The following is a 23790-nucleotide window of genomic DNA, read 5'->3' on the forward strand; positions in this document are numbered from 1 at the left end:
TTGGTGATAAACTTCCCGGGGGGCTACTTCGGGCTAGACGCCAACTATGGCTAGTTTCTTGGCAACGCATAACTTTTGAACTCGTCCTCCGTACTCGACCTTGAATTCCTACGCCTTGGCGGCACGTAGATGGTGCTGCCAAGGCGACGTTAAAAGTTCCAGTTACGGGATCTTTTGAACGAGTGCCAAGATGTGCGAGAGGCGTCCCTCCCGCTATTTGCCAGGGTAAAAGGACATTCCATGCATGCTTCCATCCCCTTTCGACGGGCTAAAAGCGGGCTGCCAAGCCTCTGCTATGTGCTGCCTCGGAACGCCGGCACATAGTGGCAATCGGTGTCTTGGCTGAGGTTGGATGGGCATTGTGGGAAGTGGGAAGACAACCGCGACACAAGAGGGAGCCAACGAGGCCTACCAATCAGCACGCGCTGCCCTACTCTTCCTTTGTGTCGACGGGCAAACCACATGCAAGATAAGGATAGGAAAAGTCTTTGGCGAGGGTGCTATCTGTGTAGTCGCAGCGAGGAGGACAAGGCAGCCCGATCCTAAAGCCTGTGCTACCCGATGCTGCCCGCTCGTTGAGTGTTGGAATGATCCCCTTTGACTGTTTGAACTTTTGATGATACGAAGCCTCATCAGAGAGGCGTCTGGGGTGATAAGCTCGCGGCTTTGGGGTTGATTCTTTTTACGTTTCTGTGACAATATCGCTTCCTCAAGCTACATGTACCCCAGATTCTCTCCGCGTTGTTGCCCACGCTTGGGCGCGTGGCAAATGTGATCCTCGCTGGTTCGGCGTGCCTCTCTGTACGTAGCTGGGGCAATGATTTGATGGCATCACCACCAGTTCTTCAGGAGATACCACCTGAGCCGTGTCCCCAAGTTTTGTCCAGCCTACGGATTGCATGTGATTGATTACGACGGGGAACCTTATCAGTTTGCTCAATTTGGATACTGCAGTCATCATTCCAGAACGCTTGCCTGATGTTGTACCGGTTGACGTTGGTTACCTTTGACGGGTTTGTGGTTGCACTCGCCCCTGGTCATGCGCGAGGCTTGCAGGACACCCATGGCAAGGATCCCTGGGCGTGCACGGATCCTTGTCTGTTCGCCGAGGCCTGAGCCTCCCCCACAAGATCGCACAGGTCCGGTTGGTGGGCGAGTGCCTAAACGGCACCACCTATTAAGTGATCAATTCAATTTTCAAGTTCAGAGACCCGACTGAAGGATCTTGGTGAGTCCACGGGTACTGGTGCGTGGTTGGTCTGAGTACGAGTAATGTCTCTTATCGACGGAAGAAAGGGGGAAGAACATCGACCTGTCACGCACAGAAATCAAGAGGCCTCTCACCAGGTACCGCTCTCAGTCTCCACAAGGGCCTGGCGCGAGAGCCAAGTAATGCGGCTCCGCTGCCCGCCGTCAAGTCGAAAGACGCTGCGACAAGAATGGATCAATTAGACAGTCACTGCAATCTTCTGCTTCTGAAAGGGCTGTCACAGACCTGGGGGACTTTTGGCGCGCCCCAAGCGACATGGAGCTCCACTGCGCGCCTGGCGCTGTTTCGACAATTATTACCTAACGGCGTCTGCCAAAGTAAAGTTGGCCCCCTTCAGTTCCACGCTCTACCTTAACCCAAACTCTGATCTGGCGTCAATACAATGGGGCCTGGGGCCTTTCTCGGGGGCCAGCCCCCAGTGCGGTTGGCGGCCGCCTGCTATCATCAATATCAATTGAGTTGACGATTACAAGAGGCAACGCAAAAGCCGGATGGTTCTGTCCTTCAGTCATCTGAAGCATCCGCCAGTGGCCACACTGATCGCCCCAGCCATCAAATTGCCCATACAGCCAGGTGCTGGGGACAGCGGCTCCTAGCCTTGCCCTGATTGTGGCGTTAGGGCGTGCTCAAGCGCGCCACATCTGGGATCATGACGGAGGATGAATGGTGAACGGCTTATAATGATGAATGGAGATCCGTAGCACCGGATCCGGCCGTGGCAGTCAAGAACGCGACTCGAGGCCTTGGCGGCTTGTTGCCGCTATCACGAGTAATCAGTCGTGGCTGGGAAGCAGACTTTTCGTGGCCACATCTCCATCGGGTTCGCCTCTGCTACGGGCGCTGTTCGATAGCAGGCAACTTTGCCAAGCATCGTGAACACAGGACGATCCAAAGGGTGCATACTGCATTTGTACATGTTGGGACACTGCCAGGGGCGATAGCCAGATCTGGCGTACGTGTGCCAATGCTGACCAGGTGCCGTTTTCCGTTGTGCATTCGTTGCGTGAGCACCACGATACGGAATTGCTAGTTTGCCACTATCCCTCGTGGCTTTCCTCGTCTTCTCGATGCTCGAGGCTCGACTCCTCGAGGCCTCGGGCAGCGCGCTCTATGCCTGGCTAGAGAAGGCCCGAAGCCCCTGGACAAACGACAGCCAGCCTGTCGCATCGCTACGCCCATGTCGAGATCTGCCCAGTGGACCCGCCGTGGACCGTGGTCCTTTTGCATCCGCCGGACGCCTTCTCAATCGGGCGGTCTGGCTCCGGCATCCTCGCGCTTGTGCTGTCCACCCACCCACCCACACCATCTCTGCCCGCCCCTCCCACTGATATCCCGGGGTATGTGCATCAAGGGTCGAGCGACTGGAGTCTCGGCGTTGGCCACTGCGCTGGGCAGGCGAATAATCAGACGGACAAGACAGGCGTTCGTCGTATCTGGCCGAGGAGGAGATGCTGATAGCCACCGAGTGGATAGTCTAGCGCTAACTGGTGACAACAACGTTGCAACCGAGCACGCGAGCCGCATGGCACATATATATCCATCCTTCCTTCCCCCGTTCCCTCGTGCCTTCTCTCCTTTGCTCATCGTGTGCTCGTGCCTTCACGTCTCCTTCCAAATAACTTCCTCCCCTTCCCATCGTCACACTGTGGCCTGAGAATAGAGAGTTGTTACTCGCACAACCGCCATCATGTCGACCACCGCCAACATGGACGCGGACGCCATCGCGCGGGCCGGCCTCACAGATGCCGAGCACCACGGCGTCTACCCCAACGCCGCCCGGGGCTCCATGGACGTCAGGAAGTCCATGGACGTCAAGAAGGAGACGCATGACCAAGACGTCGTCTCGACCTCGGACGAGGATGACTACCCCGACAAGCCCACCGAGGAGGAGATGCGCACCCTGCCTCGTGTCTCCGGCAAGATCATGTGGAGCATGTGGACCATTGCCTTCGTTGAGCTTTGCGAGCGTTTCTCCTACTACGGTTCCGCCGTCCTCTACACCAACTATGTCGCCTACCCTCTGCCCGAGGGCTCCAGCACCGGCGCGCCCGTCGTCTCGGGTGGCCAGCCTGGTGCCACCGGCATGGGCTCCAAGGCCGCCCAGGGCATCAACTTGACCAACCAGTTCTTCACCTATCTGACCCCCCTCCTCGGTGCCTACATTGCCGATGCTCGCATGGGCCGTTTCTGGACTATCCATCTGGCCATTGGCATCGCCACCATTGCCCACGTCGTCCTCACCGTCGCCGCCTCGCCCACCGTCATCGACCAGGGCAGCACTGGCTTCGGCGTCTTCATCCTCGGTCTGCTCCTCCTCTGTCTTGGCAGCGGCTTCTTCAAGGCCAACGTCTCTCCCCTCCTGGCTGAGCAGAACCCGGACACCCGCATGCGCGTCGAGGAGCGCAAGGGCAAGCGCGTCATCGTCGACCCTTCCCTCACCAACACGCGTGTCTTCCTCTACTTCTACCTCTGCATCAACATCGGCGCGCTCTCTGGTCAGATCGGCATGGTCTTTGTCGAGAACCAGTACGGTTTCTGGCAGGCCTTCGTGATCCCCACGGCGCTCTTCCTGCTCTGCCCCCTCGTCTTGTGGTCGCAGAAGAAGAAGTACAAGCTCACGCCACCGACCGGCTCCCTGCTCTCCAAGTTCCTCCGCATGTTCCGCTTTGTGCAGAAGAACTCGTCTTTCTGGAAGCCCAACTGGGATGTCGCCAAGCCCTCCAACGTCTCGCTCGACCAGCGCCCCAAGTGGATGACCTACGACGACGCCTGGGTGGACGAGGTCCGCCGTGGTCTCATGGCCTGCAAGGTCTTCCTCTTTCTGCCCATCTTCTTCCTGGCCTACAACCAGATGACCGGCAACCTGACCACCCAGGCCTCGACCATGCAGCGCCACGGTGTCCCCAACGATATTATCCAGAACCTCAACCCCATCTCCATCGTTATCATGATCCCCCTCATCGACCACGGCCTCTACCCCGGTCTCCGCAAGATCGGCATCGCCTTCACCCCCATTAAGCGTATGACAGCCGGTTTCATCTTTGCCACCATCTCCATGATCGCCGCCGCCGTCATGCAGCACTACATCTACGTGATGAACCCCGACTGCGGTGACATGATCACCAACAAGCTCACCTCGGGCGAGGACTGCCGCCCGGCGCCCATCAACGTCTGGGCGCAGGCGCTGCCCTACATCTTCATCGGTCTCGCCGAGATCTTCACCAACGTCACCTCGTACGAGTACGCCTTCTCCAAGGCCCCCGCCAACATGAAGTCGCTCGTCATGTCCGTCAACCTGTTCATGTCGGCCCTGTCGGCCGCCGTCGGCCAGGCCTTCACCCCCATTTCCGGTGACCCCTTCCTGGTGTGGAACTACACCACCGTCGCCATCATCTCCTTCCTCGGCGGTGCCGGCTTCTGGTTCTGCTTCCGCCACCTCGACTCTGACGAGGACAAGTGGAACATGCTCAAGAAGTCCGAGTACATTGGCCAGAACCAGCCCACCCACACCGTCAAGGGCGCCGAGCACGGCGAGGCTTAAGGGAGCTATGGCTGCCAGGCTGAGTGGAAGCGTTTGCCACGATGTGAGACGTCGTTTATGAGATATCCCGATATAGCATCAAGATGTTAATCTATACCCATTATTCATTACTCTGCTGTGTTCAGTGAAGTCGCCTGCGAAATAGTATACTGTAGGCCTGCAACCTTGGTAGTAGGCCTGCAACCTTGGTAGCAGGACCTTCATGTCTTGACGTGTATGTAGCATGATTCAACTGCTTGGATCCTACAATGAACGGCCTGGGATTGTGGTACACGTCGGCGCGTCATAAACAGGCACTTGAATGGGGCGGAATCAAAATGATACTTTGGAAAATGATGTTGCTGAATGCAAGTTGAGGCCATTACGTAAAGTCGTGGTCGTTGTCACAATCAATCGTCGGCCCCAAGATGTTCCGGCAGCGATAAAGTCAATGTGGCCTCACTCACTCACCGCACCCGCCAAGTATCGCCATCGCCATCGCGACATGCATGTGACAGCCACAACCAAGTGCCACTTTACCCCCCAACAACTGGGCCCAACGCTTCAGCTGCAATCGCAACCTACCTAGACACTCAAGATGGTCAGTGTCTGCCCAGATGACTCGCTGACCCAGCTCACCTCCTCGCCAGAACGTCTCGTACAACTCGGCTCTGCGCCAGAGCAAGGCCATCCGCGCCCAGCTCACCACCCTCTCCTCGAAGCCAGACCCGACCCCATCCGAAGTGGGCAACGTGTCCGCCTCGCTCGCCTCCTTCTCCAAGACCATCGACGAGTACAACGCGCTCGCGAAACAGGAGATTGTGCCCAAGAAAGCAGAGGAGGCGACGGAGCGAGTGCGCAAGTTCCGCGATGACCTCTCCTCGTTTCGCTCCGAGGTCGACACGCTCAAGAAGGCGCGCGACGACACACAATACCAGAACAACAGATCCGAGCTCCTCGGGAACCGACGACCCTACAATGCGACGCCAGAGAACCCGTACGCGAACGTGAAGCAGGCGGCACATTCCGACTTTCAGCCCCGGCACCAGCAGCAACAACAAGCATACATGTCCGGAGACAATGCGCGGGAGGAGCATGCCATGCGCGAGCAAAACTTCTTTGCCAACACGCACTCGGCTCTCGACGAGTACATTGCACGTGGACAGGCTGTGCTGGGTGACCTGGGGCAGCAGCGAGAGATGCTCAAGACCACGCAGAAGCGCCTCTACAGCGTCGCCAACACCCTGGGCATCAGCGGCGACACCATTCGCATGGTTGAGCGACGAGCCAAGGAGGACAAGTGGATCTTTGCGGCGGGCGTCATCATTTTCCTGCTGTTCTGCTGGCTAGTGATTCATTATCTACGATAGACGGTCGTCGCTCATGCGGCTTCCGTTGGGGGAGAGAGCGTGGCCATTTCGAGGGAAGCGAGCAACAAGAGAAAAAGTGAGGGTATTGAGCAACGTCTAATTCCAGCCCTCCACCGCATATCACGACTCGTCCTCGCTGTCGACCTTTCCCAGCGCAATGGTGAAGAGCACGTCCTCCGTCGTCTGCACCTCGACATACTCCACGTCCGGCTGCACATGGTTGCTCGTGCTCATTTTCCCGCCAATCTCCGTCTGCCAGTCCGAGACGTCCCAGACGAGACCGCTCGTAGTGATACGACTGGGTCCCTTGAAGGGGATGATGCCGACGTACTTGCCAAAGACGCTTGCGGCGCCCTCCTCGTCACCACGGACCCGGATCCGGTGCGAGCCCTTCTTCAAGAGAAACGTCATGCTCGAGCCGGAGAGGAGGTAGATACGGCCCTGAGAGTATGCGGGGTCTTGCTGGAAGAGGTACAGGTGGTGGAGCTGGCTCAGGCCTTGATCGACTCGTCCGCCGATGCCGCCCAGAGCGACAATGTCCAGGCCAGCAGGGCGCTCCTTGCGAATCCACGTAATGGCCTTGGCAAAGTCTGTCGAGTCCTGGTCGGTCTCGTGGATGACCTTTGCCGGGGTGGGCTGCGAGGAGTAGAAGTCACGCACGTCCTTGTGTAGCGAGTCGAGGTCGCCGATGATGACCTGGAGATTCGACTGCCAGCCTGTCAGCGCTCCTCTTGGCATGCAACATGTTCTTTCGAGGAACTCACAAACTTGCCCTGGAAGGAGGATAGCTCATGCAGACGGTTTGCGCCGCCATCGGCAGCTACTCTCAGCGAAGCTGCACAGCGTCAGTCGTGCCCCACGCTTCCCGCAGAACAGTTGGGAGTTGCTCTTACAGTTTCTCCATAGCTTTCTGAGGTTGTGACTGTTACGCAATGGCTGATTGAGAACGAGCAGTGCAAACTCGGGCGCGATTTCGCGGCTCTGCAGCAGCTTGGCTGGCTTCCACTCGATGACCGACTCCGGGACTGCCATGGCTGAGATGGTGTGCGCGTGTGTGTTTGTGTAAAGATGGTGGGTCAAATTGTGCAGCTCCCAGCTCCCAGCTTCGGAATCGTTGGATCTGGCGGATGAACGGGTAGGACTGGCTAGCTCAAGCTCAAGATATACCGTAGAGTGACGGAAGCGGGGAAATCAAGAAAGCTCTTCGAATCTGGGTGATTATGGTGTGATTCCTGGGTAATGTGGCTGCACAGCAAGAGTTGAGCCTTAATTCAAATATGAAGGAGCCCGCACCTGAGGACGTAAATCTTAAGCTTTCCTACCTTACCTTCCTACGCGTGTCAAAACGCAATGCGACAGCCGATCTCGCACGTGTTGGTTGCGGGTTGGTGTGTTAGACGTGCGTCTGCCAACGTATCACCGAGTGGCCTGGGCGGCCAGCCTCCACCCGGCAGTCAACACATCCAATTGACATGCCATACGTGTTGTTGTCTGACGAGAATAATCCACCGTCTGGTTCCCAATATCTTTCGTACCTTCGGCTGTCTACGCACGATTAAGTATGTTCTCGTGGAATTGTTAAGGTGTCACCCGAACAGTGCCCATCCGCATAAACGTCGGCTAACTCCGTGCTCTCGGACAATGACGGCACGCATGTGGGTTTGAGGCTTACCAATTCGTTGACGCTTCGAAAGATTTCCTGCTGCGCCGTCCTTTTCGAATTCCAGCGTCCACCATATCTCGCTCAGCATGTATCGCACATCCTTGCGCTCGGCCGCCAGGCCTCTTCTGCGTAGCGTGCGCTCACAGCAGCCATGCTCGCGCCGTTTTGCGTCGACAAAATCTCCCGCCGACAGGCCTCGAAGCTGGAAGAGCTCAGCACTGCGATGGGGCGCCGCCGGTGCCGCGCTTTACTACTACAACACAAGCAATGTCTTTGCCGAGGAGTCTGCGCGTACGACACCTACCAAATACCATACTAGATCCCTGTGCTAACATCTCAGCGCGAACCGTGGCCGCACCGCCATCATTCGATGAGTCCGAACTCCCCACCGTCGACTCTGTGCTCGAGGAGAAGCGGAAGCAAATCCAGAAGGAGATTGAGGAGAATACCTCGAGCGTAACACCCGAGCCCATCGCGCCACAGACGACCCAGGAAGCCCCCGAGGCGCAAGGCGCAGGCGCATTAGAAGAGGAGGCTGGCCAGGAAGGCGCCTTCAACCCCGAGACGGGCGAGATCAACTGGGACTGCCCTTGTCTCGGCGGCATGGCCCACGGTCCTTGTGGCGAGGAGTTCAAGACGGCCTTCAGCTGCTTTGTCTTCTCCACCGAGGAGCCCAAGGGCATGGACTGCATCGAAAAGTTCTCGTGCGTGACTCGTGATCCACCCTACCATGCCACCCGTCGCTAACCTTTGCCAGTGGGATGCAAGAATGCTTCCGCCAGTACCCCGAGATCTATGGTGCCGAGCTGGCAGACGACGAGGAGGCCGACACAGAGGGTGCTGCTGCTGCCAGCCCCGAGGCTTCGACAGCTGCTCAGCCGAAAGCCCCCGCTGACGCTACCGAGGACCAGCAACAGCTGAGGTCTGATGTACCCGCCAGCGCTCATGTCGAGGAGAGCGAGAAGAAGCTGGAGTCAGCACACACCACAGGTGTCGATGTCGCCGACAGCCAGGCGCCACCGCCATGGGAGGACGCAACCGATGCGAACAAGGACTCGAAGGCTGAGGAAACCCCTGCCGAGGCCAACAAAGAGGATGCAGAGGGAAACAAGAAGCAATAGAATGTACATCAGCTGACTAGAATATGTATAGTAGTTATGCGGTCGGCCTTACGGAGGGCCGTCCCGTGTATATTTACCTCATGATTAGAGTACGTATGATGGACTCCATCAGCATTACCCTCGTTGTGTTTACTGGACGTAATTCCAATCGAGGCCATCACAGCGGTAACTCCGGGAAATACACCTTGCTTCGAGGTGAAGCGGTCTATTTCCGTCCACCCAGCCGACGGCCAACAGCTTTCTGAGGTCTGAAAATGGCCATACATTACGAACAAGGGGCCCTGGCTGGTCTTGTGCAGACTTCCATAACCTGCAATCAGTGCATTTATAGCCGCCGGCGCGCTTATGAGAGGCAGTTGAAGAACCTGTGGCCAATGGCAGAACTACTTGACATCTCAGGTAAACGCATTTACTCCTCCATCATGCATGGACGGCAATCCTCCTTCGCAGAACAAACGCCTGGACGATATTGAGGTTACACACGGCGGCATGCACCAAAGACTGTTGGTGATATCGGCAGATGGCCCAATAGCATGAAAATTGTAGGCGCCATACATGTACGTAGGTCGCGTTCAGGTCGCACTTCTTCTGACTCTTCAATGGTAAGTCATTTGAACAAGGCTATATCAGCTATTCAAATGGAACGAGGTCTGCGCTCGCCTATGAAGGGCTCTCTGTCCTCGATCTCACTTCCTTTTCGTACCTATGCTCTGTGCCAGCTCACTCCTGTCACAGCAATTCACAATGACCTTCCTCCCGCGCCAGGATGTTCCGAGGTGGCAACGTAATCACGTTGGCCGAAGGCGTATCAGAGTACTGAGAGTCAGTGCTGGCGTACTTCTGATGCTCTCAGTATGGTGGCTTTCACACGATTACGCGATGACATTACTTCGCTCGACGACGTTGGAAGACGAGGCGATCATCGAAATCTCTCCAGTCTCAATGAGTTTGATTCCACCTCGAATATGGCAAATAATGTTCCCCAAAGCCGGATCAAGCGACCCTATTACGCCGGACCAGCTTGGAGATACGGCTTCGTGGCTTGCGCTGAACCCAGACTTCAGCTAGTAAGTGGCAAGATCGTCAAGCTGAGGTACATGGCTAACGACTTCACCCAGCACTCTTATAGGTCCCAAGGGCGCCAACGACTTAATCTTGGAAGCCTTTCCAGAACAACCCCAGGTAGTCAAGGTGTTCGAGGACCTGCCAAACGTGGCAATGAAGTCTGATCTGCTGCGTTACGGTGTTCTCCACACTCACGGAGGTGTTTACACAGACACTGATACTGTAGCTATCAGAGGAGTCGACCAATGGATCCCAGCCGATATTCGAGATCAAGTTCGGCTTGTTGTCGGGATCGAGTACGACCGCCGGGACGACCGTCCGTGGCCTGGCATCTTCCACTGGGTCCAATTCTGCCAGTGGACCATCGCCGCCGCCCCAGGCCACCCTGTCTTCGAGGGCATGATAGCACGGGCGTTACGCTCCATAATGGAGCTTGCCAACCAAGGGGAGCGGGCTTTTGTCGACCTACACTTGTCGACGTTGGAAGTCATGAACTCCACAGGTCCTGCTGCTTGGACCGAGATCGTCTTTGAACATTTACAAGCGTTTGATCCATCCTTGAACACAACAGCCGATCTCTCTTATATGGAAGAGCCCACATTGTTTGGGGACATTCTTGTCTTGCCGATTGATGGCTTTGGAATGGGTCAGCAGCATTCGCATAGCTCCAATGATGGGAGCGTTCCGTCGGCAGCGTTAGCGAGGCATCTCTTCCGTGGATCCTGGAAAGATGATTGGTGATTGTGACTTGGATATACCCATCATTGATTTGACTTGAACAGTAAATAGACTGGTGTAAATAGGATGACTAACGTCACGTAACTGGCCTGTTCAAAACAAGCTGCGGTGGCAGACAACAACAAACATGGACGAGGACCTGGGCAGTGACATGTCCGAGTTGCTGTCCAGCAGGTGAGCGAGACAGTGCTCGCATCAACAACGGTAATCACTGAACAGACCACTCACTAAGCTTGGGTAGATGCAGTATCTGAAACATGACTGGAATAAGTACGCGGTATCGTTGAGAAGAGACGAAAAAGAAACCCGTGCCCTGTATCCGCCGTCGCCATTGTCACTAACCCGACGCCGTTGCTCCCTCCCGGAGTATTGAATCCCACAAGCCTGTTGTTCCCCCCACTAGGACGACTCATCCTTCTTGCCCTTGTACAGATAGCGCCCGAAGACGCCCTCGGCGGCACCGACGACGGCGAGGATACCGACGCCAACGCCCACGTTCTGGTACGACAGACGGCCGCGCTCGTACAGGCCCCAGGCCTTGTAGCCCATGTATGCGCTCAGGCCGACGACACCAGCGAGGTTGGCAATGGCGAGCGCGCCGGCGCTGCCATCGGACAGCTTGGCGAACTGCTCCGTGAGCCAGTTGTCCGTCTTCTTGGCCTCGCGCTTGGCCTTGACCTTCTTCTGCTCGGCCTCGCGCTCGAGACGCTGCGCCTGGGTCTCCGTCTTGACCTCCTGCTCCTGGAAGTCGGAGGGCACCGTGTGCACGCTGGGCATGTCGACGTCAACGAGGGAGGCAGTGGACGCAGACTCGTTGGGGACGATCTCAGGAGGCTGAGGGGCAGCAGCCTGTCGCAATCGTTGTCAACATTGCGATTTTCACAGAGGGATGTTTTGGATTGTAACTTACGTCCTCGGGGGCCTGCTTGGGGCCGCTGGCAGCAATATCGGCGTAGGACACTACATCGCGTCATCAGTACTGACGATTTTCGACAGGGTCGCGGGGCCATTGCGCGCAACTTACTCTTGGTGGTTTGTATAGGAAGGAGGACGTGGGGAGACCAAATTGACGACTGGCGAAGAGGCTTTGATTTGCTATTCGAGTATGCGGTGGTGAGAAATGCTGGAAACCTGTCTTGTGACGCGGAGATCAGACTACTGCTTCTGCCCTGGCAGGGACAAGCGCCAGAGCCTGCCTCAGGTTCATGATCACCCGCCGGACGTACCCGATACTGGTGTGACGTCACGCACCACCTGAGCGCGTCGCGCGATAACCCGCAGTCTCAAACCAGTTATGAGCTACCCTACACCGAAGTTCTTCCCTCTTGGGTGTGAGATTCAAGTATGATTATACCACGGTCTACAATCTACTACAGCGATTACGTTTGTCCTATGTGATTTGAAACTAGGACTCGTGACAATGGGAGATTGTCTTGCGATTTCACCGATGCTTTGGCGCGAGGCAGGATGAGTGATATGTTCAGTGCTCGTTTTGAGCCAAGTTTTATACACATGACAATATACATTCACGCAGGTAACTGCTATCAAACGCCCACCACACGAGCGAAAGCTCAAATCCTGACAAGCATCCGCCCAAGAACCGGTCCGCATCAACTTCAAAACGCCCAACCCGGGTATCATCGCTCCCAGAAGCCCCGGTAGACCACTCCAGGACTACCATTCGTATACGGTTCGAATATGTTCCACACAGTCCTCTCTTCCCTGTGCTATGTCGTCCTGTTGTTGAGCTGGTGCATCTCGCGAAACTTGCTGACCCAATGCTGCCGCACTCGCTCGGGCATCTTGCAAAACACCATGGCCTTGTGCTCGTTGCTGAGCACGTTTTCGGAGATTTTGACCTGCAGGTCGTACTCTTCCGCGGCGAAATCCCGGAAGAACATGTCGAGGGCCTGTTCCCTCCACCGCGGCAGTGCGCGGGCCTTCATTGCCTCGAGAATCTCCTCAACAATGGGGGTGACAACCTGCGCAACGGTCGAAGAGCCCAGCGCACCGATTCCTCCCGGCGCAGACGTGCTCGACCCAGCTTGCATGTCTCTCGACGACATGCGCCGCCGCTTATGCGGGGTGAAGGCCGTGGATGTGTCCGCCAGCCCAGGAGATGCCGTTGCGTCCACAGACCCCGTGGCTGGCCCTTGACGGCGTTTGCGCGCCAAATTGTGACTCTGGCCCTGTCCTGGTATTTCATCTGGGGGTGTGAGCGCGCTCCCTGAGGCGACGGAGGCCATTGGTGTGGGCATTAGATTGGGAGCGATGGCTGGCGGTTGCATCGGCTGGGTAGGGAGTGAGCCGCTGGACGATCCGGAGGGCGTCTGGCTGAGGGTTGGTCTCGGTTGCTGGCTTGGACTGGCGAGCGAGCCTTGTCCCTCTGACCCCAGATTGAGCACGCCTGTGCCTGGCATTTCAATGTCGTCCCCCAGTGCGCCATCTGTCCGCCTTCGAGGCTTCATTATCCTCTTGGGGGCACCCCCTGACCCTATCACATCCGGGTATAGGATTTCCATAAAGTCTTCGTGTTCATACGGCCGTCCTCGCAACGCTCGCGACAGCGGCTCTTTCTGTTGGGAAGCGTCAGTCAGCATGGGTCGCCTTGTTGCTCTGCTCCTGCGGGTCTCACCTCGATATGTGCCCTCCAAGCCTCCTCGGTCGCCGTGACGGTCCGCGCGTGTGGGTTGTAGATGAACTCTGGATCCTCACGGAGGCCTCGCCAGAGGCGGAATCGTTTCCTCGCATTGTCGCTCTTGTTGATGAGGTGGCTCTTGGCAGGGTACGCGCCGTGTGTCGCCTGCAGAGCCTGCGCGGCTCGTTCCCATGCCTCGGCCTTGAAGCTGCTGTTCTCTCGCAAGCCCAGATTGACGCTCTCGCAGAGACTCCGGAAGAAGGTCGCTTCGTATGCCGGGGTCCAGCTGAAACGGGGCGCCCTCCGGTCGCGATCGACACGTGCTGGGCCGCCCTGCCCCTCGACGCCCATCACGTCAACATCGTCCTCCGACATGGTGCATTCGATTGATGCAGGGCGCGATACACTCGGGCGTGTGCGTCGTGGGGTGGGCAGGCGTCTCTGTTGGCGAGCGATCGCTGACGGGGGAGAATTCTGGACCCTTGGCGAGGCGGGCAGGGTGATAGCGAGAAAGTGGCTACGTATCGCGTGAGAAACGATCTGCCGGTTCGCGTGGTCAATGTCAAAGGAGGACCCTCGAATGGGCGATTGTCGGTCAGCGATCGCGAATGAAGAGCTTGAGTCCCTCCTTGGGCGCTTCGCATGATCCGCCCAGGGCGGAGCGGTAGATTGATGAGTCGCGGGTCCAGACTAAAAGGTCGACTAGCCCATCGTCCGTCCAGTGGAGGGCGCTGAATGACTGAAGCGGGCAGCGAGATGGGAATCTTTCAGTGGTCGAGAAGTCGACTGCAGCGGCATCCAGGGCCCTCCGCCGGCCAACAGTGGATACCAATGTGCACTGGCAGGCGGCGGCGGGGACTGGGCTGAGCAGAGCGCCAAGCAGGCAGCGGATAATGTGTTTTTTTTAAAGACTCACGAGGCCTTCAATTTTCCACAGCCAAGTGGAGTCTGCGCTACAACATCGGTCCTCTCTTTTTCTGCACGGCTCAAATCATCAGCAGGTCGATTTCTCGGCGCGTGAGATAAATGAACTATGCGATCTTATCAATGGCAATGAGCATTGAAGCGCAACTTTCGATTGAGGTGTTCTGGTGAGGACAATAAGGGTTCTGCCGCTGGCGCCACAACGCGCACGTGTCGCGAGTCGGACGCACCGTCCATGGACGTGACTAGTCCGTAGATGTGGCGCAAACATCACGTTCATCATGACTTGGGCCCATGTCACTTTCCCAAGAACAAAGACGACCACGCGACAATTGCTTTGAGCCCTCTTCAACGCAGGCACTCTGCCCTCCCGCAATTCTTCTACAAGAAGGCGTATTTGTGTCTTGACTGGATCATCGTCCGCAACGGCGCAAACTCCCACATTGCTTGAGATGCACTTGGTCCAACTCGAAGGAAGAATCCAACTCGAAGGAAGAAGGGCCGGAGGAAGGCAGCTGTGCATGCGACGAGACGGCTCAAAGCTAAGCTTTCACTTTGATGGGCTGGAGTCAGCCTCGAGTCAGCAAAAGCTTGGTTCCCAGCATCGCGAGGCATCGACAAGATGGATCAAAGAGTGTTGTATACTCGGCCAGCGAAGTTCGTCTTCTCTTGGATCGACAGTTGCTACTTTTGGCATATTGTCGTCAGCAAAGGATTGAATGGGAAAATTATGGGAGGGCGTCGAGAACTTATCCTCCTAGGGTATCCTCCTAGGGTACACTGTAGAGTACTCTGGGTCCTCGACGATACTGTATCCGTTTCCTTGGGCGAGGCTAACAACTTGTGCAGGATATACGTCCACAGCAATCTCCCTAGGAGTACTCGTCTAAGAGCAACGAGCTGGGCAATCTGCTATAGTCAAGCCTCGGCTGCACGTTCACCTCGTACCGTTTTCTATCCGCAGAACAGCCTCTTCCTGCGTTTGGTTGGCGTGGCATGACCCTCTGCACCCCATGTTGCGACTTGTGAGGCATTGAAAGATGCCGTCATCATGGCGACGTGGGACCTTAATCCCCACGGCAGCAGCCTCAGTCCTGACTCCTCAGAAGGATTGGATCCACAGCGTTGCCCTCAGGAGTCAGGCCTCGGTGAGCTCTCATTCATGTCAAGGGGCTGGGGAGCGATCCTGGGGAATCCGGGGTCGTTCGATGCCGCCCAGGCCAGCAGCCATCTCATCCTCCCCACGAGAGTGTGCCTTGAAACAAGATGTCTGTTCGTTGTTGAAACTCGGGTGCGTGTCTACCACAAAATGGAGAGCACAAGTGCGAAAGTGACTTGTGATGGCCACATGTGAATCTGAACTTGATCACGGTACAGATATTCCCATGCGTGCCATGGTTCACGCAGCGCCAATAAGGTTGCGTGTCGTCCAAACTTTGAGGATGAGGCACCGTCCGTACCTGGGACTTGCGGCTCTTCCCCCCAGTTGCGGCTCGGACCTGTCGCGTGGCCCGACTCGGCTTTGGTGAACCAGAACCTGATCGTCGTCAAGTGAAAACAAGGGCCAACGATGAAGGATCACTCGATGGCTACTTTTGGTGGCTGTCATTGTCACCGCCTCGACGGCGTCGTCTTGACATCGCGTACACATGCATGCTCATGTCAGCAAAACATCGTCATGGGCGTCAGCTCAGAACCCCGAAAGCCCGGGTAATAATACATACGTAGTGGATGGATGGATGGGCTCAACTTCAGCGGGATGACGTTTGCTCACGCGTATACTACGGGAATCGTGGAGGTTCAATCGACCAGGCTATGTGGCGCCCGTACGGTGAGCCAACACGCGATGGAGCCGAGTCACACTCACGACAGAGGAACCGCCTGGGGTGGCCTCAGTTCATCGCGAGCTGATCTCCATGATCTGGAAGCCTTGGCTTTGACGCGTGGGCTCTTTGTTGAACATCCCCGCATCGTGATGAACTTGCCGTCGAAATGAACTTGAAAAGGCCGTGGCTGTGACAAGCACACACACGACCGGAGGTGGTGACGGGAGGCTGGGCGGCGCACGGGAGTCGCTCTTCTCGAAACTCCATCCGGCAAAGGCGTGCCGGATGATCCCCACATGAGGACCGGGAGGTGCCATTTTATCCTTTCCTCCTCCAACGAGAGGCCTCACAGCCAGACGCAAAGCACAGAAAGTCACGTCCATCATCGTCATCGATGGGGCAATGGCAGATCGGAGTTTTTGTGCACCATCTTTACGATGCGGCTCTCACACACACACACACACACACACACACACAGCGGTCAAAGAGGCTCTCGCTGTAGCCTGCTGAGGCAGCCAAAGAACAACTACGGTGCTGGAGCCAGGGCCCAGGGTCATCTTGGCAGGGTTCTCAATGCCGCGACGCCAAGGAGTTGCACTTGGGCGGCGTGGAATGAGGCTCGTCGGCGGTATTCCAGGTGGATGGGACGGTCTGGCATCTCCAAGGCTGATAACCAAGACATGTTAGATTGTGCCCGCCAGCAACCGACAACTCGCTGCCAGCAACCAGCAGGCCGTACGCATAGCCAAGTTATCAATTGCGCACAGATTGTGTGTGTGACGGTGACATGGGCAGCGGGCGCCGCAACGCCTGGACCAACATGTCATTGTCACCCTCCACCGTCGTGGATCGACGTTCCCCAGGTGTCAAGCACCTAAGCGATCAACTCTAAAGAAGCTCTTCCCCACGGCCCTCGCGTGCCGGAGGATCCTGTCCTGGCTACCGTGGCCGCGCCTTTCGTCACTCGACAGGAATGTGCGTATGTCTCACGGTCTAATTCTGCCTTTGGCGCTGCGCGCTCCCGGGGTAACCATCCCATCAGACTCGGGAAATATGGATATTCAACAGAAGCACGAGGGATCCGCTCGAGCGCTATACATCGAGCCATGATGTCAGAAGCCTACACCACCCGTGGGATGAAGGGTGTGTTTTCCTACGGCTTGTTATGTATTTTTCACTCCAAAATTGCGCCCATTCCCAAGAATCCGATCATCGATGCGAAGCGGTACTTAAGAGGGAACGGGCATCCGTTTGCTAACACACTTTTCTCTGACCTATTCATTACTTCATCACACATCTATCTCACCTGGGCTTGGACTTGCCTTCAAAGGTTGGTAGCGTCCGTGCTGTCTGGCTCGTGAGAGACTCACTAACACGTGTTCGCGATAGTCAAGCGCCTCATCATGGCTCCCAGAACCACCCACTTCTCAGACGACCCACCCCAGGTCTTGGGGCAGGATGATCTGGCGGAAATCGGCGAGAAGCTGCGCACCAACGAACAGCAGCCGCAGGACGAACGTCCTGGCTCCCACACAGATGTCGAGACGGAGGCGGCCCAAACCAACGCCGAGTCTCTCGACAGCCCTACCACCGCCAATGGCGGTAACCTCGAGAAACTCGGGACGCATGACAAGTACGAAATCACAGAGGACGACTGCTACGATGAGCTTGGCTTCAAGTTCCCCACGTGGAAGAAGTGGTACATTCTCACCATCATCTTCTGGGTGCAGGTGTCCATGAACTTCAACACATCGCTGTACTCCAACGCCATCCCCGGCATCGCGGAGGAGTTCAACGTCAGCTTGCAGGCCGCGCGATGCGGTGCCATGATCTTCCTGGTCACGTACGCTTTCGGCTGCGAGCTGTGGGCTCCTTGGTCTGAGGAGCTCGGACGCTGGCCCATCCTCCAGCTCTCGCTCCTCTTGGTCAACATCTGGCAGATTCCCGTCGCATTGGCACCCAACTTTGCGACTGTCCTGGTCGGCCGCGCCCTCGGCGGTCTCTCCACCGCTGGTGGCTCCGTCACACTGGGCATGGTCGCCGATATGTGGGAGGCGGACGTCCAGCAATACGCTGTTGCCTACGTCGTCTTCTCGTCCGTCGGCGGCTCCGTCCTTGGCCCTATTGTCGGTGGCTTCACTGAGGCGTACCTCAACTGGAGGTAGGTTTCCATCCGTCGCAAGGTGCTGAACGGACTAGACTAACACGTCACACTAGGTGGTCCATTTGGATCCAACTCATCCTGGGCGGTGTCATCCAGCTCATTCACTTCTTCACCGTCCCCGAGACGCGCACCACCATTATGATGAACCGCATCGCCAAGAAGCGCCGCAAGGCCAACCCAGGAATGAACATCTGGGGTCCCGATGAGCTTGTCTCGTTCAAGGATCGCTTTTCCATGAAGGAGATCCTGACAACGTGGATCCGACCGTTCAAGATGTTCCTCACCGAGCCTATTGTCCTGGTCCTTTCGCTGCTCTCTGGTTTCTCAGACGCCCTCATCTTCATGTTCATCCAGTCCTTTGCGCTCGTGTACAAGCAGTGGGATTTCACTACCGTGCAGATCGGCCTTACCTTCATCGCCATTGGACTAGGCTACGTTATAGCCTGGCTCTTGTTCATTCCGGCCATCAGACGCAACATCAAGGAGAGGGAAGCTCACCCGAACGACGAGCGCGCCCAGTACGAGTCGCGCCTGTGGTTCCTGCTCTACACAGCGCCCTGCCTGCCCATTGGTCTCATCGGCTTTGCATGGACCATCCAGGGCCCCCCTATTCACTGGATTGGGTCCATGATCTTCGCGGCCATTGTCGGCATCGCCAACTACGCCATTTACATGGCCACAATCGACTACATGATCTGCGCCTACGGTCCTTACTCGGCCTCCGCCACCGGTGGTAACGGGTGGGCTCGTGACTTCCTGGCTGGTGTCCTCACCGTCCCCGCCGTGCCCTTCTTCTCCAACATTGGCGCCAGCTCCGGCAAGAATCTCGAGTATGCGAGCACGATTCTGTTCTGCATTTCCTTCGTGCTCGTCGTCGCCGTCTACGTCATCTATTGGAAGGGCCCCGTCCTGCGTAAGAGGTCGCCATTTGCCCAGAGGCTGGCCGAGGCCCGCAACGAGCAGCCTACCGACGGTCGCCGCGTCAGTGTCGCCTACGACCCAACACGCCGTCGCAGCTCAGCAGCTTCCGGGGCTCAGCGACATCCCGGTATGGGCGAGCGTAGCTACAGCCAGCAGAACCGCTTCTTCGGCGAGAACCGTGTCACTCCGCGTGGTACCCCTCGCGGCACTCCTTCGGCCAGTCGTCGCCAGAGTTATGCAAACACCGCTCATGTGAGGTAGAGGGCCTAGCTGGACTGGCCAGTCTTCTGATGGCATATGGTGTCTGCATGTTTTCTTACGTTTCATATACATATGTACTTGCTTGTGCACAGGTAGCACGCATCACCTGGAGTACGGTAGTCGGTTGTTGTAAACAGTTTTATGAACCAATGTATTTATTTCTGTCTAAAGCTGGTCAATCGACGCCACAGATCTTGAAAACTATGATCAATGGTGCGCTGCGAACGGAACTGAGCTTGGCCAAGTCGACACACGCACAAAGATTGTTCGGCTTGCCCTAGCATTTTCATACCGGCTCAAACGTTTTTTATTCGTTGACCATGACCTAACTGGGAACTAATCCAGTGGTCGTCTTTTCTTAAACGCCCTGATTAATACATTCTCTTCGGCTCGAGCTTGGCTGTGTTGATCGATGCACCGGGTAGGTAGTTTGACAATTTGACTGTGTTGCCGAGGTTAGCCGCCCGTGGACATCCACAACTGAGACGCGATCACTCGTCATTTGATCATTGATCTCAAGTGACATCGGCATCCATCATTCTGTGATCTGATTGAGAAAGCCGCAACACTTGTACCAGATGTATCGTCACATACCAACTCTCTCAAGACGCTCATGGCAGCTGGCTCTGCCGGGGTCCAGGCGCAATTTCCAAGGTACTGGTTATGTTAACCACTCTGCGCCAGCGGCCGTCGAAAATGGCGTCGACCCTCGATGGCTCTCAAATCTCCGAAGTGAAGCCAAGAGGAAGGATAACGACGCTTCCAGTCGTATACTGATGACACTCAATGATCGGTGGCTTCAATTGTCGGCTGGGGCTGAAGGCTTCGTTGGTGGAGAGCACGCTGGTCTGGATAGGCACACGGTAGTTTGGGGCGATATGGACAGCATGGTAAGTGATAAACGGTCGACAGTGCCGAGTTAAGGACCCAGGGCTTACTGCGAAAGGGTACGTACGTTGCAGGGAAATCACTTGCTGATACACATACATGGGCACACCAAACACTGGGCTGACTCCGCTCAGGACACGTGAACAACGTCGTATACAACAAGTACGCAGAGTCTGCGAGGATCAACTGGTTCAGATCTTTGGCCAAGGTTGCGAGACCTGAACTACAGCCGGAGTGGGAAGGCCTCTGGGCGCCAAAGGGAGTTGGATTGATCCTGAAGAGCATCAAGACAGACTACAAACTGGTGAGTCTGGAAGCAAAGCCACAGCTCGGCTCTTGACCTGATATGGCAACTAGCCCATTGTGTATCCCGACACAGTCACCGTTCTGCACAAGCTACTCGAGAGGCCAAGCGACGACTTGACCAGTATCAAGCTTGAGGTTGTGATCCTCTCGCACAAGCATCAAAGGCCCGCAGCGCGATGCTTTGAAGACATTGTCGTATACGACTACCGCCAAGGCAAAAAGACGTCAGCGCCGCGTTTTCTCGTCGACGAATTACAAAGGATGTTCGACCTACAGGAAGATACGCACCAGCAAGCAGTGACTGAAATCAGACATTTGCAAAAGTCACTGTAGCGCAATTACAGCCTACATACGCATGCTAGACAAACGGGTAGCATTGACAAGCAATAGATCAATATCATTCAGTTTGAGATAACGACAGTGCTTTCGCAAACTCTGCAACGGCAAAAGACAATAGGAAATCCGGCTGTTTATGCACCCATATTCACATCATTGATCAGTATATACGGAAGAATCGAAGAAGAAAAGGGCCCCGGACCCTCGCGTGTCCATGTCGGAAGACACGTTCATCCAACGTAATGGGCAACGTAGCCGACCTCCATGCGAGAACCATAGCCGTCCCAGGTGTTGCCGTTTGGAGATCCGGGCTACGTCAAGTCAGTAATTAGTACTGGCACTCTTAGGAAACTTGGCTGACTCACCCAATCGCCACCAACAGCCACGTTCAGGATAAAGAACAGCGGGCTCTGCGCAAGCGACGCCCAGACCTGGGCGTTGCCAATGCGGCTACCGGTGACCTGGTGGAAGTGGACACCATCCAGGTACCAGTTGATGGACTGGTCCAGGTAGTTGCCACTGCGACGGTCAATCTCCAGGCGCCAAGTGTGCCACCCTTGGTCTGGGAAACCGATGCTGCTGCCGATTCCGTTGCCCTCGTTGCAGATGCCGCCGGGATAGACATTGCAGTGGACCGTGCCGTGCCCGATGAGCTGGCCGTTGACGGTCTCCATGATGTCCAGCTCGCCACAAGCAGGCCAAACCGTACCTTGACGAATTGAGTTTCCCAGCATCCAATAAGCAGGCCAAATACCCTGCTTGTTGCCTGTCGGGCTTGGGCCGAACATGATGGCAGCCTCAACGCGCGTCACGCGTCCAGCCTCGGGGGTGAAGGTGTACTTGCTCTCCATGCGGCCCGAGGTCCAGCCTTTGGGTTGCGAGCCGTCCCGCCAGGGGACGAGTTGAAGCGTGTTGCCACCGCTGATTTGGACGTTGCGAGGGTCGCGCTTGTAGACCTGGAGCTCATTGTTGACGCCCAGGTCACCGTTCAGGATCGTCCAGGTACCCTCGTTGGGCAGGGTGCCAGCTGCGCCGGGAAAGGTCTCCTGCCAGACTCTGCTGAAGCCACCATATTGAGGGGCTTCCCAGGCCGTGGCAAACGCCGAGAGCGAAAGGAGTGTAGTAAGGAGGCGGAGAGCCATTGTATGTGGGGTGTGCTTGGGATATATATATACACGAGGTAAAGAAGGCAATGTGGCTTCCAGAGCCACTGGGGGAAAGGAGTGACTGTTGAGTGCGTCTGTAGTTGGTGATCAACTGAGGATGTGACGAGCGATCGGCGTCTGCATAAGGTTATATACTGAACCGCCATGGGTGAATTTCTGGGGGATATATGGGCAAGCCCTGTCCTCCTGGTGTTTGCGACTTTGGGAAGGTCGCGTGCTCGGCCCTTGGAGCCATACCGACTTATACCACCGACCCGTGGGCATCGCAGCGTTGCAACGAACGAGACAATGACCAGCTCCAGGCAACCTCTAACAGGTTACTGTCATGGGTGAAGAGGCCAGTGTCAGCCTGAGGTTGGACTTGCCAGACCAACAAGGGTGCTGCTGCATACGACCCTGAACGGGGAACATGACTGCCCCTGACAAGCGCCAGATGCGGAGTAGTTCATGCGCGTGCTCAGCGCAGTGACAATGGCCATCCCTTGAGACGATCATCTGCCTTTGTCGAGATGATATGGTGGCACAGATCTCGTTTCTCGACCCTAGGGCTTCTCGAAGGTAGAGCGGATGAAGAAACCGTCCAGTATCGACACCACGATGAACAACCTTCCAAAGTTCTCGCCGAGAAAACTCACGAAGAATGCGCCGAACTATGCTAATTTCAGGACAGTTCTTAAGCGCTGGGTGCGTGACGAAGGCAACCCTTTCCAGGGGTCCAGACAAGGAGTCAGCCAGTGTCACTTCTCTTTCTGGACTTGAATCGGGGAGGCTAATACGCATCTCCGACGAAACAGGAACCAAAGCCCGCCGCGCGCACGTTTGCAGACACAATCAATGCGCGTGAGATGAGTAGAGTAATGCATGTGGTCGGACGCTGCCACTCATTTCGTAGTTGAAACGTAGCAGTTGGTCACCCCCAATCATAGCATGGGGTCTTTATGGACGAGATCTGGCGTCTCGACCATCTGCCGCCAGGCCAACATGCATCCTTCAGGCCTCTCCTCCCACATTGAGTAAATAGGCACTCTTGGCAGATGACCTGTCCAAGTGCCCAGTCGGCGAAATTATTAGCGCGAGTTTCGCCCTGACAGGACCCTGATCTGGTGGAAATGCTGCCCATTCCTTGTGATGCCCATCAAGAGAATGCTCCTCTAAATGAGTGTGATTTATTATAGTGTTTGGTCCACCTGATTATGAGGAGTTGGTGAACGGGCGGGCGGGCGACCGATGGAGTATGGAGCCCAGCGGATGGGGCCGGATCTCCGGGGTAGTACACGGCTACTTAGTCTTGGAGAAGCTTGTGTTTTATGATGGTGGACGAGATCACAGCATTGCTGGCGGACTCTGAAAGAAAGAGATACATGTGAGCTCATATTCATTGAGTCAGACTACTTCGTGTTTGGACAGTCCTGATGCCAGCATGAGTATGACCACCGGAACGAGCGCCCGTCTTATGACCGAAACTCCGATCAATCATCAAGCAGATCGGCACTGGGGAGAAGACGTTCACGTCATGCGGAGATAAGCAGCGAGGCAATACTTATTAACTTCGCCGTCAGACACGGACTCGCCATCGTTCGCCATCGATAGACCACGCACTTTCCACACTACCC

The 23790-nt window shown here is 56.2% G+C and overlaps 9 protein-coding genes across 9 annotated transcripts; 6 read left to right on the forward strand and 3 right to left on the reverse strand.

Annotated features, from left to right (window-relative positions):
• The first annotated feature begins 2558 nt into the window (after positions 1-2558).
• Positions 2559-5100, forward strand: F5Z01DRAFT_2158 (oligopeptide transporter). The gene has a single exon (XM_046258174.1). It carries the CDS (start codon positions 2958-2960, stop codon positions 4809-4811), a length of 1854 nt encoding a protein of 617 aa, XP_046122681.1. The 5' UTR covers positions 2559-2957; the 3' UTR covers positions 4812-5100.
• Positions 5101-6220, forward strand: F5Z01DRAFT_364 (uncharacterized protein). The gene is made up of 2 exons (XM_046259315.1): positions 5101-5391; positions 5441-6220. Exons 1-2 carry the CDS (start codon positions 5389-5391, stop codon positions 6158-6160), a joined length of 723 nt encoding a protein of 240 aa, XP_046122682.1. The 5' UTR covers positions 5101-5388; the 3' UTR covers positions 6161-6220.
• F5Z01DRAFT_159 (thiamine pyrophosphokinase) lies at positions 6221-7585 on the reverse strand. The gene is made up of 3 exons (XM_046257782.1): positions 7054-7585; positions 6925-6995; positions 6221-6868 (listed from the first exon to the last, which is right to left on the reverse strand). Exons 1-3 carry the CDS (start codon positions 7190-7192, stop codon positions 6281-6283), a joined length of 798 nt encoding a protein of 265 aa, XP_046122683.1. The 5' UTR covers positions 7193-7585; the 3' UTR covers positions 6221-6280.
• A 324-nt stretch (positions 7586-7909) lies between these two features.
• Positions 7910-8944, forward strand: F5Z01DRAFT_669500 (intermembrane space import and assembly protein 40; the record flags this gene model as incomplete). The annotated part of the gene is made up of 3 exons (XM_046264427.1): positions 7910-8114; positions 8164-8527; positions 8581-8944. 3 exons carry the CDS (start codon positions 7910-7912, stop codon positions 8942-8944), a joined length of 933 nt encoding a protein of 310 aa, XP_046122684.1.
• A 744-nt stretch (positions 8945-9688) lies between these two features.
• F5Z01DRAFT_613973 (glycosyltransferase family 32 protein) lies at positions 9689-10750 on the forward strand (the record flags this gene model as incomplete). Its single annotated transcript, XM_046260789.1, has 2 exons — positions 9689-10011; positions 10063-10750. The coding sequence occupies 2 exons, from the start codon at positions 9689-9691 to the stop codon at positions 10748-10750; spliced, it is 1011 nt and encodes a 336-aa protein (XP_046122685.1).
• A 396-nt stretch (positions 10751-11146) lies between these two features.
• Positions 11147-13760, reverse strand: F5Z01DRAFT_669502 (Myb/SANT-like DNA-binding domain-containing protein; the record flags this gene model as incomplete). The annotated part of the gene is made up of 5 exons (XM_046264428.1): positions 11147-11596; positions 11658-11707; positions 11772-11916; positions 12523-13323; positions 13383-13760. The coding sequence occupies 5 exons, from the start codon at positions 13758-13760 to the stop codon at positions 11147-11149; spliced, it is 1824 nt and encodes a 607-aa protein (XP_046122686.1).
• A 3778-nt stretch (positions 13761-17538) lies between these two features.
• F5Z01DRAFT_613987 (major facilitator superfamily domain-containing protein) lies at positions 17539-19481 on the forward strand (the record flags this gene model as incomplete). Its single annotated transcript, XM_046260790.1, has 2 exons — positions 17539-18296; positions 18353-19481. The coding sequence occupies 2 exons, from the start codon at positions 17539-17541 to the stop codon at positions 19479-19481; spliced, it is 1887 nt and encodes a 628-aa protein (XP_046122687.1).
• Positions 19482-19660: 179 nt separating this feature from the next.
• On the forward strand, positions 19661-21008 carry F5Z01DRAFT_684660 (thioesterase-like superfamily-domain-containing protein; the record flags this gene model as incomplete). The annotated part of the gene is made up of 4 exons (XM_046265945.1): positions 19661-20371; positions 20413-20428; positions 20504-20673; positions 20727-21008. Exons 1-4 carry the CDS (start codon positions 20060-20062, stop codon positions 21006-21008), a joined length of 780 nt encoding a protein of 259 aa, XP_046122688.1. The 5' UTR covers positions 19661-20059.
• A 233-nt stretch (positions 21009-21241) lies between these two features.
• Positions 21242-22153, reverse strand: F5Z01DRAFT_614571 (secreted glucosidase; the record flags this gene model as incomplete). Its single annotated transcript, XM_046260822.1, has 2 exons — positions 21242-21322; positions 21377-22153. 2 exons carry the CDS (start codon positions 22151-22153, stop codon positions 21242-21244), a joined length of 858 nt encoding a protein of 285 aa, XP_046122689.1.
• Between the last annotated feature and the right edge of the window lie 1637 nt (positions 22154-23790).

This window comes from Emericellopsis atlantica, assembly GCF_019669845.1.
Source record: "Emericellopsis atlantica unplaced genomic scaffold F5Z01scaffold_1, whole genome shotgun sequence".
In the NCBI taxonomy this organism is placed as follows: domain Eukaryota; kingdom Fungi; phylum Ascomycota; class Sordariomycetes; order Hypocreales; family Bionectriaceae; genus Emericellopsis; species Emericellopsis atlantica.

Excerpts from the sequence above, each read along its gene's own strand:
- F5Z01DRAFT_2158 (XM_046258174.1), top strand. The coding sequence starts at position 2,958 with ATGTCGACCACCGCCAACATGGACGCGGACGCCATCGCGCGGGCCGGC.
- F5Z01DRAFT_159 (XM_046257782.1), bottom strand. The coding sequence starts at position 7,192 with ATGGCAGTCCCGGAGTCGGTCATCGAGTGGAAGCCAGCCAAGCTGCTG. Across the intron at positions 6,996-7,053 it reads CAGAAAGCTATGGAGAAACT|CTTCGCTGAGAGTAGCTGCC; the intron begins GTAAGAGCAACT and ends GACGCTGTGCAG. Across the intron at positions 6,869-6,924 it reads CCTCCTTCCAGGGCAAGTTT|TCGAATCTCCAGGTCATCAT; the intron begins GTGAGTTCCTCG and ends ACAGGCTGGCAG.